The sequence below is a fragment of the Cyberlindnera jadinii genome, assembly GCF_001661405.1.
Source record: "Cyberlindnera jadinii NRRL Y-1542 unplaced genomic scaffold CYBJAscaffold_4, whole genome shotgun sequence".
Taxonomy (NCBI): domain Eukaryota; kingdom Fungi; phylum Ascomycota; class Saccharomycetes; order Phaffomycetales; family Wickerhamomycetaceae; genus Williopsis; species Williopsis jadinii.
This window is the reverse complement of record NW_017963655.1, coordinates 1-22,213: the sequence shown is the minus strand read 5'-3', so window position 1 is coordinate 22,213 and position 22,213 is coordinate 1. Positions and strand designations below refer to the sequence as shown.

General features: G+C 48.3%; 16 protein-coding genes across 16 annotated transcripts; 9 read left to right on the top strand and 7 right to left on the bottom strand.

Annotated features, from left to right (window-relative positions):
- Window positions 1–308: 308 nt before the first annotated feature.
- CYBJADRAFT_69743 (terpenoid cyclases/Protein prenyltransferase) lies at window positions 309–849 on the top strand. The gene has a single exon (XM_020217870.1). The coding sequence runs from the start codon at window positions 386–388 to the stop codon at window positions 830–832; it is 447 nt and encodes a 148-aa protein (XP_020071163.1). The 5' UTR covers window positions 309–385; the 3' UTR covers window positions 833–849.
- A 67-nt stretch (window positions 850–916) lies between these two features.
- Window positions 917–1,441, top strand: CYBJADRAFT_172109 (protein geranylgeranyltransferase type I subunit CDC43; the record flags this gene model as incomplete). The annotated part of the gene is made up of 1 exon (XM_020216294.1): window positions 917–1,441. One exon carries the CDS (start codon window positions 917–919, stop codon window positions 1,439–1,441), a length of 525 nt encoding a protein of 174 aa, XP_020071162.1.
- Window positions 1,305–5,114, bottom strand: AMS1 (alpha-mannosidase). Its single transcript, XM_020214659.1, has one exon. It carries the CDS (start codon window positions 4,871–4,873, stop codon window positions 1,508–1,510), a length of 3,366 nt encoding a protein of 1,121 aa, XP_020071161.1. The 5' UTR covers window positions 4,874–5,114; the 3' UTR covers window positions 1,305–1,507.
- Window positions 5,115–6,155: 1,041 nt separating this feature from the next.
- Window positions 6,156–7,076, top strand: CYBJADRAFT_126200 (uncharacterized protein; the record flags this gene model as incomplete). The annotated part of the gene is made up of 1 exon (XM_020212633.1): window positions 6,156–7,076. The coding sequence occupies one exon, from the start codon at window positions 6,156–6,158 to the stop codon at window positions 7,074–7,076; it is 921 nt and encodes a 306-aa protein (XP_020071160.1).
- On the bottom strand, window positions 7,068–7,922 carry CYBJADRAFT_161576 (Scramblase; the record flags this gene model as incomplete). Its single annotated transcript, XM_020213623.1, has 1 exon — window positions 7,068–7,922. The coding sequence occupies one exon, from the start codon at window positions 7,920–7,922 to the stop codon at window positions 7,068–7,070; it is 855 nt and encodes a 284-aa protein (XP_020071159.1).
- A 531-nt stretch (window positions 7,923–8,453) lies between these two features.
- Window positions 8,454–9,762, bottom strand: CYBJADRAFT_166857 (Scramblase-domain-containing protein). The gene has a single exon (XM_020214658.1). It carries the CDS (start codon window positions 9,650–9,652, stop codon window positions 8,672–8,674), a length of 981 nt encoding a protein of 326 aa, XP_020071158.1. The 5' UTR covers window positions 9,653–9,762; the 3' UTR covers window positions 8,454–8,671.
- A 261-nt stretch (window positions 9,763–10,023) lies between these two features.
- RSM26 (mitochondrial 37S ribosomal protein mS42) lies at window positions 10,024–10,923 on the top strand. Its single transcript, XM_020214657.1, has one exon. It carries the CDS (start codon window positions 10,061–10,063, stop codon window positions 10,784–10,786), a length of 726 nt encoding a protein of 241 aa, XP_020071157.1. The 5' UTR covers window positions 10,024–10,060; the 3' UTR covers window positions 10,787–10,923.
- On the bottom strand, window positions 10,812–11,634 carry CYBJADRAFT_69609 (uncharacterized protein). Its single transcript, XM_020217869.1, has one exon. It carries the CDS (start codon window positions 11,539–11,541, stop codon window positions 10,837–10,839), a length of 705 nt encoding a protein of 234 aa, XP_020071156.1. The 5' UTR covers window positions 11,542–11,634; the 3' UTR covers window positions 10,812–10,836.
- Window positions 11,635–11,643: 9 nt separating this feature from the next.
- VPS25 (ESCRT-II subunit protein VPS25) lies at window positions 11,644–12,353 on the top strand. Its single transcript, XM_020214656.1, has one exon. The coding sequence runs from the start codon at window positions 11,680–11,682 to the stop codon at window positions 12,280–12,282; it is 603 nt and encodes a 200-aa protein (XP_020071155.1). The 5' UTR covers window positions 11,644–11,679; the 3' UTR covers window positions 12,283–12,353.
- Window positions 12,354–12,557: 204 nt separating this feature from the next.
- CYBJADRAFT_166854 (CTP synthase) lies at window positions 12,558–14,442 on the top strand (the record flags this gene model as incomplete). The annotated part of the gene is made up of 1 exon (XM_020214655.1): window positions 12,558–14,442. Exon 1 carries the CDS (start codon window positions 12,720–12,722, stop codon window positions 14,439–14,441), a length of 1,722 nt encoding a protein of 573 aa, XP_020071154.1. The 5' UTR covers window positions 12,558–12,719.
- A 676-nt stretch (window positions 14,443–15,118) lies between these two features.
- CYBJADRAFT_69604 (uncharacterized protein) lies at window positions 15,119–15,689 on the top strand. Its single transcript, XM_020217868.1, has one exon. The coding sequence runs from the start codon at window positions 15,271–15,273 to the stop codon at window positions 15,598–15,600; it is 330 nt and encodes a 109-aa protein (XP_020071153.1). The 5' UTR covers window positions 15,119–15,270; the 3' UTR covers window positions 15,601–15,689.
- Window positions 15,690–15,740: 51 nt separating this feature from the next.
- CYBJADRAFT_177018 (MFS general substrate transporter) lies at window positions 15,741–17,315 on the top strand (the record flags this gene model as incomplete). The annotated part of the gene is made up of 1 exon (XM_020216834.1): window positions 15,741–17,315. The coding sequence occupies one exon, from the start codon at window positions 15,741–15,743 to the stop codon at window positions 17,313–17,315; it is 1,575 nt and encodes a 524-aa protein (XP_020071152.1).
- Window positions 17,316–17,470: 155 nt separating this feature from the next.
- CYBJADRAFT_125437 (solute carrier family 25 member 38) lies at window positions 17,471–18,358 on the bottom strand (the record flags this gene model as incomplete). Its single annotated transcript, XM_020212592.1, has 1 exon — window positions 17,471–18,358. One exon carries the CDS (start codon window positions 18,356–18,358, stop codon window positions 17,471–17,473), a length of 888 nt encoding a protein of 295 aa, XP_020071151.1.
- A 237-nt stretch (window positions 18,359–18,595) lies between these two features.
- Window positions 18,596–19,489, bottom strand: CYBJADRAFT_172098 (4'-phosphopantetheinyl transferase family protein; the record flags this gene model as incomplete). Its single annotated transcript, XM_020216293.1, has 2 exons — window positions 18,596–19,330; window positions 19,385–19,489. 2 exons carry the CDS (start codon window positions 19,487–19,489, stop codon window positions 18,596–18,598), a joined length of 840 nt encoding a protein of 279 aa, XP_020071150.1.
- Window positions 19,490–19,781: 292 nt separating this feature from the next.
- CYBJADRAFT_166849 (uncharacterized protein) lies at window positions 19,782–21,125 on the top strand. The gene has a single exon (XM_020214654.1). It carries the CDS (start codon window positions 19,841–19,843, stop codon window positions 21,029–21,031), a length of 1,191 nt encoding a protein of 396 aa, XP_020071149.1. The 5' UTR covers window positions 19,782–19,840; the 3' UTR covers window positions 21,032–21,125.
- CYBJADRAFT_149014 (tetratricopeptide repeat protein) lies at window positions 21,109–22,116 on the bottom strand (the record flags this gene model as incomplete). Its single annotated transcript, XM_020213303.1, has 2 exons — window positions 21,109–21,573; window positions 21,628–22,116. The coding sequence occupies 2 exons, from the start codon at window positions 22,114–22,116 to the stop codon at window positions 21,109–21,111; spliced, it is 954 nt and encodes a 317-aa protein (XP_020071148.1).
- Between the last annotated feature and the right edge of the window lie 97 nt (window positions 22,117–22,213).

Below are 22,213 nucleotides of genomic sequence, written 5' to 3'. Positions count from 1 at the left end.
ATAGCGTCCAACTCTTGCTTAGTTCTCCGCTTCGGCTGTGGTGCCGGTGGTAATGGCTTGAGGATCAGATAAAGCGTGCCAGTGACGACCAGCCCACCGAACAGAATCGTCAGCCAGCGTTGGCTCTTATGGAGCCACCTGTTGATGAAAGTCATGTTCAAGTGCTCCAGGTATTCCAGTGGAATGTGGCTGAGGCTGAATCATGGAAAATGTGTTTTAGTTTGATGTATGAAATCAATCAAGTGTTCAGAGCACGCAAACTGTGTAATCCGGGGTATTTGATCACCTGACGAAACCTCGGATGTTACCTAATTGGTATGGAGTGAATTATCATGATCACTTTCCCATACTTGGAAGCATTAAATGCCATGAGTTTCTAATATAAATGGCGCAAGAGCTGTTATACGATCGTCATGTGCGATACTTCAAGATGGTGCTCACTGCACTGCCGTCTCGTCTCCAGTCAGAGGCTTCAAACAAGCTGATGATCATGTACTGTGCAATAGGAGGGTTGGGTATACTGGACTACAAGTTCACTCAAGATGAGATCAAACTGTACACGGAGTACGTCTATAGCCTGTTGGTTCCATCAGGGGAGGGATTCAGAGGATCGCATATACATGAGCTGATCTCTAGTGAGTACGATAGGCCTACGATTGCCAACACATACTGCGCATTGTGTATCCTCACAATGCTCGGAGATGACTTCCACACGCGATTGGACTCAGAGTTGATAATGTCATATGTCTCGAGATGTCAGCTGGCTGATGGATCCATAAAGTCTCTGCTAGACTCTACTGGTGAGCCCTGTGGAGAAGGTGATCTGAGATAGAGCTATATGGCCGTGAGTGTATGTCAATTACTCAAGTACAATGGGCCAAATCGAATTGACTTGGAGAAGTTGGAGAGTTACATTATGTCAAAAAGGACATTCGATGGTGGCCTGGGTGAATTTGAAAGTCACGCTGGCTATACATTCTGTGGACTGGCAACGCTAAAGCTCATGGATAGGCTAGAGCTGAGGAATTGGACCAAAACGATTCAATGGCTGGTCCATCGACAGATATCGTTCACCAACTGGAACCAGGACCTGTTGGAATATGAAGATTGTGATATGGACGATGTTGGATCCCATAACGGAAGAATTAATAAATTCGGTGACACTTGCTACTCATTTTGGTGTTCAGCATCTTTGGCAATTTTAGAAGCACAGCAGTTTGTCAATAGAGATGCGATGGCAAGCTATCTGCTCAGCAAGACTCAAAGCACAGTGATTGGTGGATTTGGTAAGACAGATCAGCATACATCGTCTCCAGATCCATATCATAGCTTTCTAGCCTTGTCTGCCTTGAGTCTTATGAGTGAGGAGACAAAGCTTCCAGCAGTCAATCCTATGCTAGTGGTTACACAAGATGCATACGACAGGTTATCAAACTCATGAAGGATTCTGTTTTTATTCATTTCCCAGCTTCAACACAATGTTGTATAAACATACATAGAGTCACACTCAATTTGAGGCAAAAACAAGCTTATAAGAAGCAACTTCAAATGCTCTCAACTCAACTTCAACCTTTTTGTAAGACAATGATTCAGGGAACACCTCTTTGAATGAGAGTTTCTCCAACTTGTCTTCTAAAATGTTCACCTTGTAAGCTGCAACTAACGGTCCAGTGGTCTTGATGGCACCCTTGGATCTACCACCCAGAGAGTCATAGAGCCTAACAATAACAGCTTTACCATCTTGTCTGTTCTTCTTTACTGGTAAATCTCCCAAGGAAACGTCCTTGTCGTCCTCTGCTCTCTTAATATGAGACAACACGATGTTCTTGTCACCTTCAAAAGTGATAAAGTTCTCAAACGACTTGGACAGTGGCACTTTAAGCAGGTGTAACTTGGAGTTGAAACGGTACGCCAACTCAACTGTCGTGTTATCTAATGGCCCAGCATGAGGATACAAAGCGTATTCAAATTCATGATGGCCCATATCTGCATTCGCATCTGGCTGCTTAGGAGATCTCAGGAGCGATAGACGCATCAGGTTGCCATGTGAGGAGAACCCATACTTGGAATCGTTCAGAACACTCACACCATAGTTGTGTTCAGACAAGTCTGCAAACTTGTGGTGACAAACCTCAAACTTTGCAACGTCCCAACTGGTATTGTAATGTGTTGGTCTCTTGGTGATGCCAAATTGAGTCTCATAACTGGCAAAGTCGGAGTGAATATCAACTGGGAACTCAACCTTCAAGAACTTGCGAGATTCGTGCCAATCCACATCACAATGGAACTTCACAGCTGAAGGTGATCTAATGCTGTCCAATCCTTCAAGAGAGATAACCGTCTTGAGATGAGACTTGTCACCAATCTTGTAATTGACAGAGACAGAGCTCACCAATGGCCCTGTTTCGTTGATTTCCACAGTTCCCTTTTCAACATATTTGTACGTGTCCAAGGAGAAGACTTCAGTGTCCCACGCTTGCCAGTTCAGTGGTGTGTCATCGAACAAGACATATTGATTAGCACCACGATGGTTCTTACCTGTCGTTAGATCGAGAACTTCACGGGCGTTGACAATATCATATAACGATGTAATGACACCACCATGGTCAATCGTTACTCTTAGCTTGCCATTCTCCAGAACAAAGTCACCATCTTTCGTCTCGCTCACTTTAGAAGGATACTTGAGCCCTGACTTCAGAGGAGAACTAGAAACAGAGGACTTTCCCAAGAAGATGTAGTCGTGTTCTTCGCTCGCCTGGTACTCCACGTGTGACACCTCTTTGGTGAATGCCTTTGGAACAGAGATGACACCGCGTGGTTTCCACTGATACGTACTGACAAATTTGTACTGAGCGTTGAATGATGAACCCTCCAGCACAGACAACGCCTCATCAATCAACTCGTTGGCCTTGAGATAGACATTTTTCAACATTGGATGAACGTCGTCTTTGTAGACCATTTCAATACAAGAGCCTGGGAGCACATCGTGGAATTGACACAGCAAGACATCCTCCCATAAGGCTTTCAATATCTTATTTGGATACTTGTACTCATCAGGTTTCAAAATGGATGCAATCGTTGCAAAGTACTCCAAGTCGTGTAGTATACCTTCAGATCTTCTCATGAGCTTCTTAACCAATGCCTGCGTGGTATATGTTCCTCTGTGGAACTCAAAGTATAGCTCTCCAACCCAAGAAACCAGCTTTTTACCGTTGTCTGTCCGTTCCAGGATCTCATCGTAGAAGTCATCAACAGATTTGCCCAGGTGGACAGTAGGCAATTGACCAACAGTGTTGCTCAAGCCTCTACAACGACGTAGTCTATCCAGCATCTCCGGTAATGGACCACCACCACCGTCCCCTTTACCAAAGCACAGCAGGCCTGCTTGGTCGTATGACAGGTTCTTGTGTTGAACAAGGGACCTCTTAACGTCACCAAAGTTGGCATCTGCCGTATACGTATTCGCAGGAGGCATATGTGTCAGGACCTGGGACCCGTCAAGTGCAGCCCAGTTAAAGGTTGTGTTTGGGAAGTTGTTGATGTTGTTCCATGACAGCTTTTGAGTCAAGAACCTGTCGAGCCCGGCTAGACGACACAACTGTGGGATTTGAGAGCTGTAACCAAAGGTATCAGGTAGCCAGAAAGTGGTACAACGCTGGCCAAAGTGTGACTCGTAGAATCTCTGACCAAACAGGAATTGACGGATGAGAGATTCACCGTTAGGGATATTCGTATCGTGCTCAACCCAAGAACCACCAATTGGAATGAACTGCTTATCTTTGACCTTTCCAGCCAATCTTTCAAAGACGTCTGGGTGGTCCTGTTCGAGCCATTTGTACTGCTGTGCTTGAGAGGCAACAAATCTATACTCAGGGTATCGATCCATCAACTCCATCTGAGTGGTCCATGATCTCACAACTTTTCTTCTTGTTTCTCCAAATGGCCACAGCCAAGCTGTATCGATATGGCAGTTCCCGATTCCATAAACGTCAATCTTGTTTCCATTTGGAGCAATGTCATCGTACACGAGCGCACTGTCGACGTGCTTGCCGATAAAAGTGGCTGCAATATCACGACACTTCTTAATGGATTTGACGTCATTTGGATCAAATGCCTCAATGATATCAGTGGCCACTTGGCGTGCCTTGTACTTTTGCCATGATTCGCCAGAGAGCTCTCTTGCTGCATCGCTGATAATCCAATAGTCAATCTTCAAAGCCCTTGCTTCCAGGTTTGGCAACACCAAATCTGCGGTTCTCAAGGTGAAGTATCTGTTTGGGTCTGGAGGAGCGATATCTGACCCCATTCCAACACCAAACATTCCATTACAGCTCATCTCCAGGTAAAGAGTGAACTTCTTGGATGTGTAATACCTCTTTGGAATTATAAAATCGTTCCGGTCACCACCTGTAAAGGCCTGTAGCGGAGTACCATTCTTGGTGTAGATCAGGCCTTCATTACCGCAATCCCACTGGAACCAGATCTGCTCCTCCGACAGCCACTTGTCTGGGATTCTCAGCTTGAGCTTGAACCAAAACGTCTTCCAGGAAGGCCCAAAACTATCGCCTTTATGAGCCGGACGGAACTCGGTATCCTTATTGATCACATCCTTAAACAACGGCCTCTTCTTAACATCGGGGATCTCATGGACGCTGAGATCGACAAAGCCTTCACCTTCTTTGGCGTCCTTGGACCCCTGTGCGACTCTGTCAACGTCGTAGAACTTCGGCAAGTTCAAATCCCTGTACTGGCCCTCGTCCATGAACTGTCTCAGCCTGTCTTGGTATATGTGGTCTATCTGCTTTGCCACGGGGTCATTGTTGATGGCTTGATAACCCTGGCCTGGGTTACCAGCTAAGGCCAATTTACACATGTTGAGCTATCGTATTGAGAGTGTATACCAGCACGTGCCCAACAACCAGAAGTTTAGCGTCTTCAATGGTTTTATCTTGTGTTGTATTAGTTGTAGAAGTAGGGGAGTAAGGGTCACCGAATGCACCCCGAGCTATGATGGGTGTGTGGATGTTTTACGTCAGCAAAGTAATTGTTGTTACGCGCACGCATGGTTGTTGCAGCAACGTCTTAGTGTAACTACGGGGACGTTGATAGTTGCAATCACCATGGCAACGCTAACGCCATTGGTTTCAGGGGGTGGGGGAGAGCGAGGGTTCAGGAACAGAATAAGGTACCAGGAGCTACAACAGGAGCGTGGTTATTAGATATTAAGAGAACTAAACATTGTCACCGTCACGATCCGTGATGCTTACTGTTGGGTCTTAACCTCCTTGTCCTCCTCAACGGTGGCAACCTGGTCATCCTTCTTAAGAGTGGAAGCGTGGAAGGATGGCAATTTGACACTTTAGCGTGTGATAGGCGAATGTTAGTAGCTGGACAAGCACGGGGCTCTGTGGTTTGGAAGGAACTTACGCAAATCCCTTGATCAAGTTGTACTCGTGGGTGATCTCACCTCCGACCTTGTGGAGGCCCTCTTTGAACCTGTCCTGTGTCAGTAGATGTGTCATGAAAGGGGAAGCAGCTATTCAACTTACTTCTCAACACTGGCAGAGTCCTTCAAAGTAACCTGTCGCAGTCAATTGTTAGTACAAACGTTATCTCAGCAGCACTGATGGCCACACCCCCTTGCTAGACGTAAAGAGCAAGCGTGTGCCATTGCTCCACACAGTCCAGAGACACGCAGATACTCACAATGAAGGACTTCTTCTCTTCTGGGGCAGCAGCGGCCTCAACAGGTTTATCAGCTTCAGACATGGTTTAAACGTATGTGGTTTGGTAAATAGAGAATCTATCCAATTGGAGGGAAAGGAGAGAGAAAAGGAGAAGGAAAAAGGAAAGACCTCTCAAGAAATCGGGTTGGAAGGAAAGGAAAGCCATGAGGTTTTATACCAAACAATGGGAGGCGGGAGACAGAAATGGTCCCCCCAAACAAAACCAACGAAAAACAACGCACTAGTACGCACTTTGCGGTCCCAACCACCTGGTGTACAGCAGTCTGCATGAAGATCACGTGCCTCGTCGAGATTGTTACGGGCCACAGCGATGTGTTGAGCTGAGGTGGGATTGGTGATGATGGCGAATGTTGGTACACTGACCGTTTGTGGGGGGAAGGAGGCAAGGATCATAAGGAAGGTAGGAAGATGTCTACTGGCCAATGGAATCTGATAGAGTCGGACCCTGGTGTTTTCACGGAGCTTATAGAGAAACTCCACGTGGAAGGTGTCGAGGTTCAAGAGTTGTACTCGCCACTGGCTCTTACGGAACACGCACCGTTATATGGGGTCATATTCTTGTTCAAATATACAGATATTGACAGATCTAGACAGCCTCTGGATGGTGTTTACCAGTCTCAGCTGTCAACTGAGGCAGAGAGATCTAGCGATGTCTTCTTTGCCCGCCAAATGATCAACAATGCATGTGCTACACAAGCTGTGCTGAACATTCTATTGAACAGAGACGATGTGGAGTTGGGTCCTGAGTTGTCGTCTTTCAAGGACTTTATCCGCTCATTTGATTCCGAGATGAAAGGTGAGACAATGACAAACTCTGAACTGATAAGAACCGTACACAATTCCTTTTCAAGCCCTAACATGTTTGAAGACGACCGGGACCGTACGGACAACGATAAGTCACAGGATCTATTCCATTTTATTGGATTCATCCACAGAGATGGTAGAATCTGGGAGCTGGATGGACTCAGACCAGAGCCGATAGCACATGAGTGTTGTTCTTCAGACACAGAGTTCATCCAATTGTTGCCTGCTGTATTACAGAGAAGGATGAACCACTACCCATCAGGCGAGCTACAGTTTTCCTTATTATCTGTGATGAAAGACCGTCGTTTGGTATACGAAGAGGCAGGTGACTATCAATCTTTACAAGAAGAGCTAGATCTACGTGAACGTTGGAAGATTGAGAATTCAATAAGAAGAACAGAGATGACTGGCTTCGTCTATGAAACCCTCAAGTTGATTGCAAAACATTCAACCGCAGGTGAATGGAACAACAAACTACTTGAAGCATCGAAGAGGACTCAGAGTAGATTAGCGAACTCAATCTGAATCATGATCACGTGTGAAGTAGTCGAAATCAAGACTGACAACGTTGGCCAGGAGGACGGCTCTCTGATCCAGAGTCAGGGGTACCTGTTTAACGTTTTTGTAGAAGTCAGCAACACCTTGGAATGCCCAAGGATCCATTCTTATAATGTACATGTTGGAATTGGTGAAGACTTCTCTCGCCAACCCAGTCCAATTGCAATCCACAGCGGCGATGGTTTGTCCTTGTTCATCGCCAATAGAAAACTCAAAACTCTTAGGAGGAGCGTTGACATAACCAAACTGGGTCAATTGATTTGGACCAGTCACTTGAAATAGGTTGTACTTTCTCTTGATGACGTTGTACTTCTCGAAACTCTCACCAATAAGAGTATCGTTAGGCAAACATGCCTTAAGATGGGAGGTGATGAACTCAAACTTACGCTTGAACTTCAACACGACGTTGCCGTCGTTGTCAATAACATCGAATGTGAAGGGTCTCTTTGACTTGGCAACCTGTCTAACGAGCATCTTCTTGAAGCCACCGCTGTGCTCTTCAATCATCGCCAACTTTTCTCCACGGTAATTCTTCACTATGTACCTGTTGCACTCTTCGAACCCCACGGCAAGCTCATACGGTTGAATGAGACGCTCGACAATGAGAATGGGCTCACTGAGAATACGACCAGCCAAGTCCTTTTCCCCAATCACACCACCAGGGTTGTACGCCCTCAGGTTTGTATATTGTGCGAGTGGAATCGATTGCTGAGGGTAAAGAGGTTGTGTCTGTCTGTTAAACGGTAAATGGGGCTTACCAGACTGTGACTTCTTCGGGTCTTTAAATTCAATGTACGTTGGCTTTGGCGACATCTCCGACTATTTGATAGCGCAACAGTTACAAACCAAGTTTATGAAAGAAGGCAGACCTCAAACTTCCGACACAGTACATTTATACACGGCCATCAATCCCCCTGATTGAAGAAGTAGCGGGATCGTCATCGATGTTGCAACGTCTGTGTGCGACTTTATGCGGGTGCCCTGCCCACAGCGTCACGTCGAGGCAGAGCCGGAGGAAACTTTACGCTGCCTGTCGTAAGGGAAACACTCGTAAAAACGCAGAGGCTGCGTATTAACGCCGATACGGTCACATGACCTGTTGTATGTTTCCAGTATACACTGAGGGGGGGGGGTTGGGGGTTGGAGCTGTGTTGTAGGTAAGAGCCAGGCAGAGGACCGCTTGAGGACCTGGGACCGCTGGTTGTGATTGTTAGTTCGTGGATTGGTATCTGGTGAGCTTCCGGTGGTGTGGTTCTTTAGAGGCTCCGCGTATTTATACCCGTCGGCTTTCGGAAGTTAGATATCGCCGTGGTGGATCTTGTTGAAGCTATGCAGCCTAGGCAGTTAATATACGATGATATACTATTGCTATGGTTATAAACCAACATGGACATTGGATTTCATGTAGTTAGATGATACGAGAACATCTGGATGTATCGTTTGAAATAGCAGGGTACATATGTTGGTGCTAGTTCGACGACAGCTCTGCCCAATGCTTTCTTTTCCCCAGATCATGTATAATAAATATATCTAACGCAGTTTCCGAATGTGCGTGGTGATCATTACTCTCCAAAAGTAACCAGACCTCCCTGGTTGGAATGTCTCGAGAAGTAGTCGAAATCGATACTCACGGCATTTGCAAGCAAGATTGCTCTTTGGTCAAGTGTGAGAGGACCACCAACCTGTGGGTAGTAGTCCTGCATTCCTGCGAATGATGCAGGATCCATTCTGATAATGTAGACACCTGTATCTGTGAATAACTCTCTTCCCAAACCGACCCAGTTTCTATCCACGGCACCGATAACGACGCCTTCTTCGTCCCTCACGGGGAAGTCGAAACTCAGGAATCTCGCATCTATAGCGCCAAATTGTGAGAACTCTTCAGGTGAGTCCGCTTTGAACAAGTTATACCGACGTCTCCATGGATGCCAACTCTGGACAGATTCGCCGATGATCCCATCTTGCTCATTTTGGAACCCCGGATGGAACACTTTGATATGAGAATTGATGAAACTGAAAGGTCTCTTGATGGTCAGCAGGCTATTACCCTCGTTGTCGAACACATCAACTGTAAAGGGTCTGTGAAGTCTATAAACCTGGCGCATCATGGCCTTCAGGAAGCCCAAGTCCCGTTCCTCCATAAACCCTAGCTTGTTTCCCAGAGCATCCATGATGACATACCTGTTGACCTGCTCGAAGCCTAAGAACACATTCATCATTTCAATTTGACGCTCTATGACTAACGTCGGTTCACTGAGGATTCTGGCAATACGATCTGAGTGTGAAATGACACCAAACGGATTTGGAACCTCTGGTGTCACGTCAAAGTCAATGCGACCCTGTGTGTCTTTGAATGGATGAAGAGCATCATCATACAGTGGATGTCTAGTACCTGAGCGTCTCGTAGTCGTCTTTCTTGGATATCTGCCAGCATCTTTGCTATAACGAGGTAATGGAGAATAGAACCTCACGCTTTGCGTGGATAATAGCAGACTCCTTGGGGTACGTTGCTGTATCACTCTTGAACCAATTGTTTTGAGCATCTCTTCGAAACCTTTAAATGCAGGCCGTCCACGTCAAGGAGAAAGCAAAGATCACAGGAATTGACGGCACTTTTATACCCAAGCAATCAAATTAAAACCCTCTGCTGAACGTTTAGAATGGCAAAGATGGAAGCAGAGGGAACAGAGAGAAACTTCTGCAAAAGACGATGGAGTTTGTTAGTGCCCGCACACGGAGAAGCGAAAAACGTGCAAACGTTCATAACCGACCGGCAATGTACGGATGGTTTGGTGTGTGGATGTTTCGGTGCACGGGTGTATCGGTGTACGGGTGTATCATCTTTTTTTCTCTTCCCTCCGGCGAACGCTTTTGTTGGAAAATTTCACCATAAACAACAAAGCACTGGGCTTCTCTGGGTTGTAAATAACTAAAACCAAGAGAATATAGAGATGTTCCTTAGACAATCGAGACGTCTTCTCCATACAGTTCCACGTCTTCCAGTATCACAGCTGCCTGGGCTTTACTCTCCGCTTGGGTTCCAAACTGCCTGGACGGACTACCAGCAGTTCTTAACCACGAGATTGACGGAGCTCACTGCTGGTACCGCTGACGAGACTCGTTTCCCGTTCTACATTGCACAGGTGACCTCAAAGGACCAGACGAAGCAGAAGGTGTTCAACGTTGCCTCTCAGGCCCATAACAACCATTTTTTCTTCCAGCAGCTGACCAGTCCTGAGAACAACCACACGAGGCCATCTAGACAGTTGGAACAGAGAATCAACGAGCAATTTGGTTCTTTAGAGGGCCTTGGAAAGGTTTTTGTTGATGCCTCTGATGCTGTTGTTGGTCAGGGATGGTTGTTCCTTGCTGAAAGAGCCGATAAGCAGTTGGAAGTTCTTGCCTTGAACAACAGTGGTTCTCCATACCAATTCAACGCTAACCAAGGCATTGATTTAAACGGGCCAGTTGGTAAAGATGATTTCCAACTGTTGGAATCCATCAAGCAGGATCTCAAGGAGGGGATCCAGGACTTTACATTCCCACTAATTGGCATTAGTTTATGGGATCAGTCATACCTCATCGATTACGGTCTTAACGGCAAGAAGGAGTACATCAAGAAGGTGTTTGACTCTTTGAACTGGGATGTTATTAACAGCAGAGTCTTCAAGTTGTAAATAGAGTGCTCCCTACAACTGCTAAAAAGATATTTCATGTACATATACAATTACAATTGGGTTATGGAACCACACAGCTCCACTACATCTAGTAGATCTTTATCGTTATACCAGTCCAATCCTTCTTCGAAGATTACCCGCTGGATTTGTTCAGCATACCTCGTTGATTTATCAATCGCTGTTTCGAGCTCTTGTCTGAGCATTTCACTATTGTCTTTGGTCTCACCATTCTGATCATCCTTGTCACTTCTCGACACTGTGGAGAGTAACGTGGATTCAGCCAGCAGTCTTTCGTTGTCTCTTTCAAGTGCAAAGAGCTCTTCTTGCTTCTTCTTGACAGCATTGCTCAACTTGATGATCTCGATGAACATCTGATCACGGTTGTCTAACATATCAGCCAACGATGACTCCCTTTGAGGAATACCATCCACTTGGTGTACAGCCCGTAAGATTGGAATGGTTCTATGGCCAGTTTCAACAACTAGTTTTCGGATTCTTTGGATTCCACGCTCATACTCTAATGTATTAGCTAAGGAGCTTACATCACCCTCTCCCGTGTAGTCGTGTAGAATATCTTCTCTGCTTATATTTATGTCCCGCGTGGTTCTACAGGTTTCGTACTCCATTAGCGTGTCCAGCGTATCGATAAGCTCCTCGTATGTCTTCACATACTCGTGCTCCAGGACGTCCAGTGCAACCGTCTGGGAGTCCTTCCCCCTGAGCAGGCTCTCGAGCTCCCGTTTCTGTACTTCCATTGTGCGTATTCTATGTATTCCATGTGTTTGTTGATGTTTTCAACCTCCATTTGTGAAAGAAAAACAAACACGGAGCCGCTGTTTGAACTTCACCACATATACACTGATCACATGGAGGAAGGTGAGACTAGCAAAGTAATGTCGTTTACCTTCCCAAAGATCTACAATTTCCCTCCTTTCTTCACTAAACAGCCCAATGAACAAACGTGGTCAGCCCAACGGCAGCAGTGGGTACAGCTGATACTGTCATACTGTCGTTTCCATAGGATTTGGATAATGAACGACAGAGGGGTGGTACTGTCACAGGGAGACGTTGAATCTGAGTCACTAGAAGACTCACAACAGGATGTTGACTCCACCAGCGAAGTGTTCCATAATGAGGCGATTGACCGACAGTTGGACATCGACACCATAAGGCTACTGTTCAAAGAGATGTTACGCAGCGGCGACGTCTCACCTGTTGACGGTAAGAGCAAATCCAACAGCACACAGTACTATGTGAATTGGAACCGGCCAGACGACTGGGCTGCGATGGTACTGGAATGGATAGAATCGACGGGACAGGCAGGCACAGTGCTGACACTATACGAGATAGCTAACGGAGACCTGAGTCTGAAGCAAGAGTTCCATGGAATACACCCCCGTATCCTGGAGATGGCTATCAAAGTACTGGTAAAGCGAGGCCGTGCACAGATCCTACGGGATGAGGATGGGAGAATCGGAGGTGTAAAGGTTCAGTGATAGGGGCTCTACACCTGGTGTTGTGCAATGGATTGGGATGATACACCTTATAGCTGAGCACGGTATGATATGATATTACATTATATACAATTATATAATATCGTATAATATAATCTTGCCTTACGTAATCCAACACCATGTGCTTACATAACCAGCCAGCCAACACAAACCGCCGCTGCCCTCATCGGAAATTCCTCCTGGAGCGCGCGCGTAGCGAGGCCTAAAAATTTTTTTTCAAGCCCAGCTCTTCTCTTCTTCTTCACCATTAAAAGGCCCCTTCTTCTTTTGAGTTCTTTCCCCCTTCTTCTCTTCTTCCCTCGAGGTGAATACGTTTAGTTGAGAACGTTCTAGAAGGTTGGGCCATTGCATTCTCACCCTTGTCATTGATTTTGCCGTCACGTTCTGTCTAGAAAGAGCATTTGAATAGAGCTTAGAGAATGAAGTACGTTGTTGTTTCTGGTGGTGTCATCAGCGGTATCGGTAAAGGTGTCCTAGCATCCTCTACAGGGCTGCTGCTGAAGACGCTCGGCTTGAAGGTCACTGCTATCAAGATTGACCCGTACATGAACATTGACGCTGGTACCATGTCGCCATTAGAGCACGGAGAGGTTTTCGTGCTGAACGATGGTGGTGAGTCAGACTTGGATCTGGGTAACTATGAGCGTTACATGAACATCACCCTGACCAGGGATCACAACATCACCACTGGTAAGGTCTACTCGCAAGTGATTGAGAGGGAAAGAAAGGGTGATTACTTGGGGAAGACGGTCCAGGTTGTTCCTCATTTGACCAATGCCATCCAGGACTGGATTGAGAGGGTCTCCAAAATCCCAGTTGACGACACTGGTCTGGAGCCGGACGTTTGTATCATCGAGCTTGGTGGTACCGTTGGTGATATCGAAAGTGCTCCTTTCGTGGAGGCGCTTAGACAGTTTCAGTTCAGAGTTGGCCGTGATAACTTTGCCCTAATGCACGTCTCTCTGGTGCCTGTGATTCACGGTGAACAGAAGACCAAACCAACTCAGGCTGCAATCAAGGATCTGAGATCTCTGGGTTTGACTCCGGATGTTATTGCGTGCCGTTGTTCCGATAAGCTGGAGAGACCAACCATCGAGAAGATCTCCATGTTCTGTCATGTTGGTCCAGACCAGGTCATTGCAGTCCACGATCTGAACTCTACCTATCACGTTCCATTGTTGTTGCTGGAACAGAAGATGACCAAGTACTGGACCCAGAGATTGAGATTGGACACGCTCAACATCTCAGAAGCCGATGCTTCGAAGGGTGCTGACTTGCTTCACAGATGGAGGGAGCTTACCACGTCCTATGACAGATCTTACGAGACCGTCAAGATTGCGCTGGTGGGTAAGTATACGCATTTGAAAGATGCTTACACGTCTGTCATCAAGTCCTTGGAGCACTCTTCCATGAGATGTCGTCGTCGTCTTGAGATCATTTGGGTCGAAGCCACTGATTTGGAGCCAGAGGCCAGTGAGAGCGATAAGATCAAGTTTCACAAGGCATGGCACGACATGTGCTCTGCTGATGGTATTCTCGTTCCAGGTGGTTTCGGTCAACGTGGTACTGAAGGTATGATGAGCGCTGCTAAATGGGCCAGAGAGAACAACATCCCATACTTGGGTGTGTGTCTGGGATTCCAAGTGGCCTCCATCGAGTTTGTCAGATCTGTTGTCGGGATTGAGCATTCCAACTCTCAAGAGTTTGTCCCAGAGTTGACAGAGGACGAAGCCACTGTTGTGTACATGCCAGAGATCGACAAGGAGAAGCTGGGAGGCACCATGAGACTCGGTCTGCGTCCAACTGTTTTCCAGACCGACAAGTCTGTTCTGAAGAAGTTGTACGGTAACTTTGATCAGATCGAGGAGAGACACCGTCATAGATACGAGATCAATCCAAAGCTCATATCCACAATCGAAGCACATGGTTTGAAGTTTGTGGGTAGGGACGAGACTGGCCAGAGAATGGAGATCTTCGAGTTGGAGAACCACCCGTTCTTTGTGGGCACCCAGTACCATCCTGAGTACATGTCCAAGGTTCTGGACCCATCCAAGCCCTTCTTGGGCCTCGTTGCTGCGTCTGCCGGTATGCTGGATGAGATCGCTAATGGTGCACCAAGCGCTTCAAAGACCGACTTCTAACCAACCACAGTGGCCAATTGCAACAGATGCTCCACACCACGTTACAAGTGACCTAATTAACCACACACTTAATGAATTATTGTCCTTTTCTCTTTTGCCACTGTTCTTGCGAGCCTGGCAGATATAGTTGCCTGTTTTAACGAACAACCAGGCGGTTTGGAGGCCTGTGTAGCGCTTGCCTTATCTCCAAGACTGCGAGATGATTGGACACAGCAGAGTGCATCACTTGTGATGCGCTTATCAGTTCCCACCAGCTCTCATGAGATCTCATCAGCTCTCACCACCTCGCTGCTCATCCGTGGTGTCGTTGATGCTATGGCATGTGGCTCACAAACACCCGCACACCGCACACACCGCACACACCGCACACACCGCACACACCGCACACACCGCACACACCGCACATTCGCACTAATTACGCCAGCAGAACTGCACATTCATCACACAATCGACAACACCACAACCGAGCCCTTACCACATCGAGCAATTCTTCGGCGACTCCTCATCGCTCAACCGACACCTTAGCGCTTTCCAGCCCTTGTTCTTTGGGACTGACAAGCGCCTTCGCAGTGCGCATGGTATCCCATTCAGCCTGCATATAAAGCCACATTTTCCACCACGCTTTGCAGCCAGAGATGGTGGTGGAAGCGAGCTCCAGGGCCCAGAGGGCTTCACAACCAGCTGGTGCTTGTGTTCCACTGACGAGCCATCTCGAGCTGAGCCACTGATAAGCGGACGTTTGCTGTTTTGTCGGCACCAGCAGCCCTTCGCCGTTGCCTTGGCCTTCCCGTTGCCCTGCCCTTGTAGAAATCGAAGCGTGCACGGTGTAATGCCGGGCTCAGTGGACAGATCTGTGCCTCCCACACCGCAGAGCCACACAGTCGCGCTGGCGTGTGCACGCCAGCCGGTGTGGCACACGGTGTGGTTTAAAGGCCCGCTACAGGTTGCGTTGGCGGGGGAGGGGCGTTGTACTGCCAGGCTCAGCTTGCCTGGAATGACAAAGACCTGCGGCCAATATGACACATTTTGGTGTTATTTGTATGTGTGGATCCTGTGGCTTATGAAACACCGCGAGGGCATGCGCTGTTGGCCAATGAGGTGGATCAACGTTGGCAGAGCGGGCACCAAAAGACGAGCCACGAGCCATAATGCTCGCTGAGCGAAAGATCCACAGTGTGTTGTGTGCTGTGCTGTGTGCTTTGCTGTGCTGTGTACAGCAGGTGTATATAAGGACGATGGAAGCAGCTCCAGTGGACTGCCACAGGCGCTGGCTCCTTCACTCATCACCACAACCACACAATGTCCTCACCTTCTGTTCGTGAGAAGACGGAGTACGATGTCCACGACATCACGCTGGGCAACGGCTCCAGCGACAACGAGAGCCAGGACAAGCCTTACATCGACCTCACTGTGGAGGAGACTCCAGAGGAGCTCCAGAAGAGAGAACACTGGTGGTACAAGACCAAGGTGTTCATCTGGGACTCCTTTGATAAACATCCAAAGGAGCGTAAGTTCCTCCTCAAGCTGGACTGGTTCTTGATGAGCTCCGCATGTCTGGGCTACTTCATGAAGACCTTGAACCAGAGTAACGTTGGTACGGCCTACGTCAACGGTATGAAGGAGCACTACAACATGGAAGGTAACGATTACAACACCATGGTGACGCTGTGGACCGTGGGCTATATCATTGGACAGATCCCTTCCAACCTGATCTTGCACAGGATCTCAGCCAGGGTGTACCTTGCCGGGCTGGAGCTGATCTGGGCCATTCTGACTGTTCTTCTTATTGCGCCAAAGTCTCTGAAGGGGATGTACGCGTTGCGTTTCCTCATTGGGCTCACGGAGTCGGGTTACTTCCCTGGCTTGGAGTACCTGATTGGCTCGTGGTACTCGAAGAAGGAGCTCAGCAAGCGTGCCACCTTGTTTGGATGTTCTGGTACAGCTGCTGGTTTGGTTTCCGGTCCTCTTCAACAAAGAATTCTACAGAGTTCGTGGGCTCATCGCCATTTGCAGCCGTTCCAGTGGATGTTCGTCATTGATGCTGCCATCACCATCCCGGTGTGTGTGTACACGTTCTTTGTCGACCCTAACACGCCATCCACCACCACCGCGTTCTACTTCACAGAAGAGGACAAGCTCATCGCACTGGAAAGACGTCGTCGTATCGGTGCGCAGTTGAACACACGTGAGAAGTACACCTGGAAGCTGATCAAGACTTTCTTCAACACATGGCACATCTATGTGTTCCCGGTTTTGTTCTTGACGTTTAACAATGCCTACCAGCCAATGACGTCGCAAGCCTTCCAGCTGTGGATGAAGAGAACGCTGCTGTTGGACTCATACTACTATAACTACTACCCAACAATCATCTCTGGTGTGGGTATTGCCTTCGCAGTGATTGCAGCCTATCTCAACGATTGGTCAAAGTCCAAGCTAACACCGTACTTCCTGTACATCATGTACTTCTTTATCGTGTTCTCGTGTGCCATTTTGACAGCGTGGAACGTTCCTCGTGGACTCCACTGGTTTGCATACTTTGCCCTTGGTATCCCATTGTCATGGGGCCAGCCTATGATCTTCAGTTGGTTGAATGGTATGCTTGCTCACAACGATATGAAGAGAAACTTTGTTGTTGTCTGTACAAACACTCTGGCATATGTCACCGGTGCCTGGGTTCCAATGTTGACCTTCAACCAGAATGATGCACCTGAATTCGCAAAAGGTTTCCCATATACCCTGTTCTTAGGTGCCTTTGGGTTCGTGCTCACGGGACTGGTTCAATTTCTTGCCAGACGTGATAGAAAGCGTGAAGAGTCTGCTGTGGTTGTTGCCTCAGACGAGGAGTCTTTGGGCAAAGAACTACAACAGTTATAGCTGAGGTGTATTTGATTCTGAATTTGTTATTAAGATATTTATAGATCGTACAACTGTAGCTGTGTAAACACAAGCTGTAGAGCAATGTCCTGTTATTTCCAGCTCTGATTCTATGTACATGGGAAAGCTATGCTAAATTCTGAATACACGACGGCTCAATGCTGTCTGACGATATACTTGATGATCTCCTCGTAAATCCCCCAGGCAATGCCAGCACTGAATGCCTTTCTCGTCAGACGCAGCGAGAGCCCGTCAAACAGTCTAATTGCTCCTTCTTCTCTCACAATCTTCACACCAGCCTGCCAGAACCCCGTGAATTCCAATGGCTTCAGCTGCATTCTGGTCTTTATCGTATCAAACGGCCCTGTTATGGTGGTTGCAATGCTCGCAGCAGAAAACGCACTCAGCGAGTTGATCATCGCTGACTTGCTCACCGAGAGCGTGGTTCCAGTGTCCACATTGGGCAGCATCTTGGGCAGAACCATTTTGCACTGCTCGTAGAACAGTACGTACAGCCCAGCGTACGGAGCATCACGCATACAAGTGGCAGTGAAGCCCCTAAAGAAGCCCTTTACACCTTCAGTCTGGTGAATTGATCGGACGGCACCTAACAGGGAGTCGTACTGGTAGACGGTGCTCTCATACCGCACCTTTAGCACGGTTATGGGCATCGTGACGAACCCGACAAACCCTCTCGTGAGCCCACCAGTGACGAGGTTTTCGGCCATACTGAGCTTGGGAAGCGATGAGCTCGACCCGGACACATTGGTGGCACTGCTGTTATGGCTCTTCGCCAGCACGGATCTGAATGCGTGTAGGGACGTGAGGTAGAGTGCAGAGCCCACCGAGGTTCTCACAGCTGAGGGTAGCGTTCCTCTCCACAGCTCCTTGTAGCTGGACAATGTCCTCAAAGTGTCGGGGATAGACCCTGACGGTTGCTGCTGAAGCCTTGTCTTGACGAGGTCGAATGGTTGAAGAATCACCGCAGAGGTGAGTCCACCGGCAAAGCCTCCGATGAGGTGTGAAATGGGCTTCTCCGACATGGCTCTTGCAACGATTTGCGTCGGTTCTCTTTGAATATTCGGTGAATAAAATGTCTCGTGGATGTGAGTTCTATGTGAGTACGTGAAAAGTTTCTGTTTCGAGGCAGAAATACGCCTCGGGATTGGCTTAGAAGGGCATTGTGATGGAAATTGGGGCCCAGGAAGGACAGTGAGCACAACCTGAGGCCAATGAATGTCTACAGCTCCATGTTTGGTGCTAGCAGCCCGAGACAGGGATCATTTATTGTGCGAGAGGAATTTGACAATGTCCTCTAGTTTTACGTGCACCAGAGTGGGGGTCTCAGTGAGGTGATCCAGCGTACAGGCAGAGACGACGATCTCCTTGTTGAGCATTGTGGAATAGATCGAAATGTCCTCATCGACTCCGCCAATGGCCAGAGTCGTGGAGGAGTCCCACAGTGGCTCAGTGCGTCGCTGGAAAGTGTCGTGGGCCTCGACTGTATCGTCACAGCGCAGCGTATTGACGTTGCTGAAGTTGTAGGATTTCAAGTCGCCGTTGAGTCCCACGCCCAGTAGCTTGGTGTAGCTTTCCTTCAGTGCCCAGTAGTGCGTGAATCTGTTCTTGGTCTGCTCGTCGTCCGCAAGTGCCTCGAGTGCTTCATACTCATCTGGATGGAATATGTCTCTAAAATGGGCCAGATAGCCTGTGCCAAACTTGTCAACGTCATTGCAGTTTGCCAGGTCGATGCCACACTGTGCTCTTGATACAACCATGCTGGTGTACCCCTGCTGGTTGCTCATGCTGAACTGGAAGCCGCAGCCTTCCAGCTGAGGCTTTCCATATTCGTTACTCGTGAACGATAACAGGTCTGGCGTGGTGTCGAGAAGAGCACAGCACACAAACCTCTGGAGAAGCTGGTTGGCGAGAGCTGTGCGTGCGTCTTGTGAGAACCTCTTGGAGATGACCCTCGTCTGCTGCTTAAACGGTAGCAGTCTTAGCGCAGTCTCGAACTGGATACGTGGTTAGCTCTATACAGTAGAACAGCTCATTGCGGGCGCACTCACCTTATAGTCGTCCTCCCATGTGTCGCCAATCTCCACGTAGAACACCGTGAGCTGTGAGCTCGCCAGCAGTCTGCACTCGTCCACTACCTGGCGTCGATATGTCATCCAGCACAGTGCTCATAGCTTCTGGAAGGAGTAGTTAATGGTGTTGTTGTGGCATAAATAGAGAGAGAGATAGAGAGATTAGCCTAATGTTGTCCTCGGATTAGGTTATGGCACGTGACTACCTCAAACACTGCCCTCGGAATACCGTCCCCCGCGCTATCGGCTGCCCGAAGCGGCTCCTCCCCCCGGCTTCTTCCGAAGGGTAGCCACACACAGCGAGCGTCCGCCAAATCCTCTCGCTGAGTTAGTACCCACCGCCACCACCAAGGGCTCATCCACACCGAGCTTGCTACGCTGAACGTATAAAGAAGCCCTGCCTGGACCACCCACAACTCGTAGGCTCGCTTCATCATGTCCAGCACTCGTGAGGAATTGATTGCCAATGCGGTGAGCTTCCTTAAGGACGCACAAGTGTCGTCGTCTCCACTGGAGAAGAAGGTTGAGTTCCTGGAGAGCAAAGGCTTGACGAAGGAGGAGATTGAGGAGGCGATGAAGAGATCGCAGGAGAGCGTTGATCGCTCTCCGCCAGCACAGAGCTCCTCTGGCACGCAGAGCTCCTCAGGCTCAGAGCAAGGTGTGCAGTCGTATCACCAGCAGGCTCACAGTGCTCCACAGTACTACACGCCTGCGCCGCCACCTGTTCCGGAGAAGGACTGGAAGGACTACTTCATCATGGCAACAGCCACTGTGGGTGTTGGGTTTGCGCTGTACGAGATCACGAAGCGGTATCTCATTCCCAACGTGCTGCCGGACTCGAAGTCGAAGCTGGATAAGGACAAGGAGGCGATTGAAGAGGAGTTTCTGAGAATCGAGGCCACGCTGAAGGAGATTGCTGATACTCAGCAGCAGCTGAAGGAGGGCGAGGCGGAGAAGGCCAAGGCCATCGACGCCGTCATCGACTCCGTCCAGGACCTGGTGAACGACTCCAAGGAGAAGAACTCGAAGGTGGAGGACGAGGTGAAGTACCTCAAGTCAGAGATTGAGAACCTGAAGGCCTCTCTAGACCGTGCGCTAGATAAGCAGCAGTCGTCCATCGCCAATGAGGTTGCCAGCATCCAGCACGAGCTGAACTCCCTGCAACAGCTGATCAAGTCCAAGAACTCCCTGGCGAAGGAATTGGGCAGCAATGGTACCAAGGAGACGGCAACATCGCCAGTTCCACCGGCGTCGTCAATCCCTTCTGCCTCTGAGATCTTGAAACGGGCAAACCTCGCAACATCATCAGCTGTCAGCTCTCCTCAGCCACAGTCCTCGTCGCACATCTCGTCGAATCCTCAGATTCCCTCCTGGCAGAGATCAGCTGCTGTGAATACACCGGCAACGAGTGCCCTTTTATCTGAAGAGAGTCTTCCTGAGAGACCTGATAGTGTTGCTATGAACCACAAGTCATATTCGCAGTCAACTGCTCAACAGGAAATACCGTTATGGCAGCAAGCAGCCAGTGCTAATGCCGTTGCAACTGTCCATGCTGAACAGTCCTTGACTACAGCTTATGAACAGGAGGCGAGTGAAGAAACAGCTGAGAGTGGATCAGCCCAGTAATGCGCTTGAGCCTCTATCGTCATTACGAGTTCGCCTATAATTGCCATAGTCCATACATTATTAATTAATACAACCACTCATCTGAGATCCCTCATTCCACGTAGCTTCTCAACGGCCTTCTCGTGGCCTTGGGACGCTGCTCTTTGGTAAAACTTCCTGGCCATCTCCAAATCACGCTCACAGCCTAAACCAACCTCGTAGTAATATCCAAGAGCATACTCTGCCTTATCAAACCCGCTCTCGGCACTCTTGAAGGCCCATAGGAATGCTTCTCTATCGTTAGCCTCGAGCAAGCCCTTTGCACCGGTCAGATACCAGCCACTTAGTGCCATTTCTGCCTCTGCGTTCCCATTCTTAGCAGCTCTTGAGTACCAGCCTATACTCTTCTTAGGGTCGATGGTGCACCCCATCTTTCCGTACTCGTAGCACCAACCAAGCTTACACTGTGCTGGTGGATATACCAGACGTGCAGCCTCTTTGCAGTAGTACAAGGCCTTTTCGTCGTCCTGGAGCACTCCAATTCTGTCCAATTCTCTCAGAAACTCGATATCTGGATGAGACGGATTCTTCATAAAGGAGAAGTCTCTTGAGTAAACCTTGCAAAGTTCGAAAAGCGAATGTGGAGTATCAACATCAGCCTGTGCAGCAGCTCGTTGAAGCCATTCGACAGTCTTGGTTGCGGAGCGACGTACACCCAGGAGCCCATCAGCGTATATCAACGCCATCTTGAACATTGCCTGGTTACAGCCTGAGTCCGTGGCCCTTTTATAGTAATCCAATGCTCTTTCTTCATCTTGATGGGTTCCAATACCAAATTCACACGAGACTCCACATCGATAAAGAGATAGTGGATAGCCCAGAGATCCCGACTTGACGTACAGCACAAATGCCTTATCAAGGTTACGGTCCAAAAGATCTGGCTTTGGTACTGTTATGGTCGGTATATTTGAATATAACGATGCCAAAATGAACAACGCTTCAGCATTTTGACCTTCGTTGCATACCGTTTTCAAGGTCTTTATGGCGAGCTTTATAAATGCGTGTGTATTCTTCTTGATCTCTGAGTGATGAGGGTTTGATTTCATCAGTTCACCATTGAGAGTGTACTTTGAGACAAACTCCTTGTCAGATGCTAAGGCCAAAAGTAGTTTTACCCATTCAACCTGTAGTTGAGAGTCATTG

Coding starts and splice junctions, on each gene's coding strand:
- CYBJADRAFT_166857 (XM_020214658.1), bottom strand. CDS start 9,652: ATGCTCAAAACAATTGGTTCAAGAGTGATACAGCAACGTACCCCAAGG.
- CYBJADRAFT_69743 (XM_020217870.1), top strand. CDS start 386: ATGGCGCAAGAGCTGTTATACGATCGTCATGTGCGATACTTCAAGATG.
- CYBJADRAFT_69609 (XM_020217869.1), bottom strand. CDS start 11,541: ATGGAAGTACAGAAACGGGAGCTCGAGAGCCTGCTCAGGGGGAAGGAC.
- CYBJADRAFT_69604 (XM_020217868.1), top strand. CDS start 15,271: ATGCCGGGCTCAGTGGACAGATCTGTGCCTCCCACACCGCAGAGCCAC.
- AMS1 (XM_020214659.1), bottom strand. CDS start 4,873: ATGTGTAAATTGGCCTTAGCTGGTAACCCAGGCCAGGGTTATCAAGCC.
- RSM26 (XM_020214657.1), top strand. CDS start 10,061: ATGTTCCTTAGACAATCGAGACGTCTTCTCCATACAGTTCCACGTCTT.
- VPS25 (XM_020214656.1), top strand. CDS start 11,680: ATGTCGTTTACCTTCCCAAAGATCTACAATTTCCCTCCTTTCTTCACT.
- CYBJADRAFT_166849 (XM_020214654.1), top strand. CDS start 19,841: ATGTCCAGCACTCGTGAGGAATTGATTGCCAATGCGGTGAGCTTCCTT.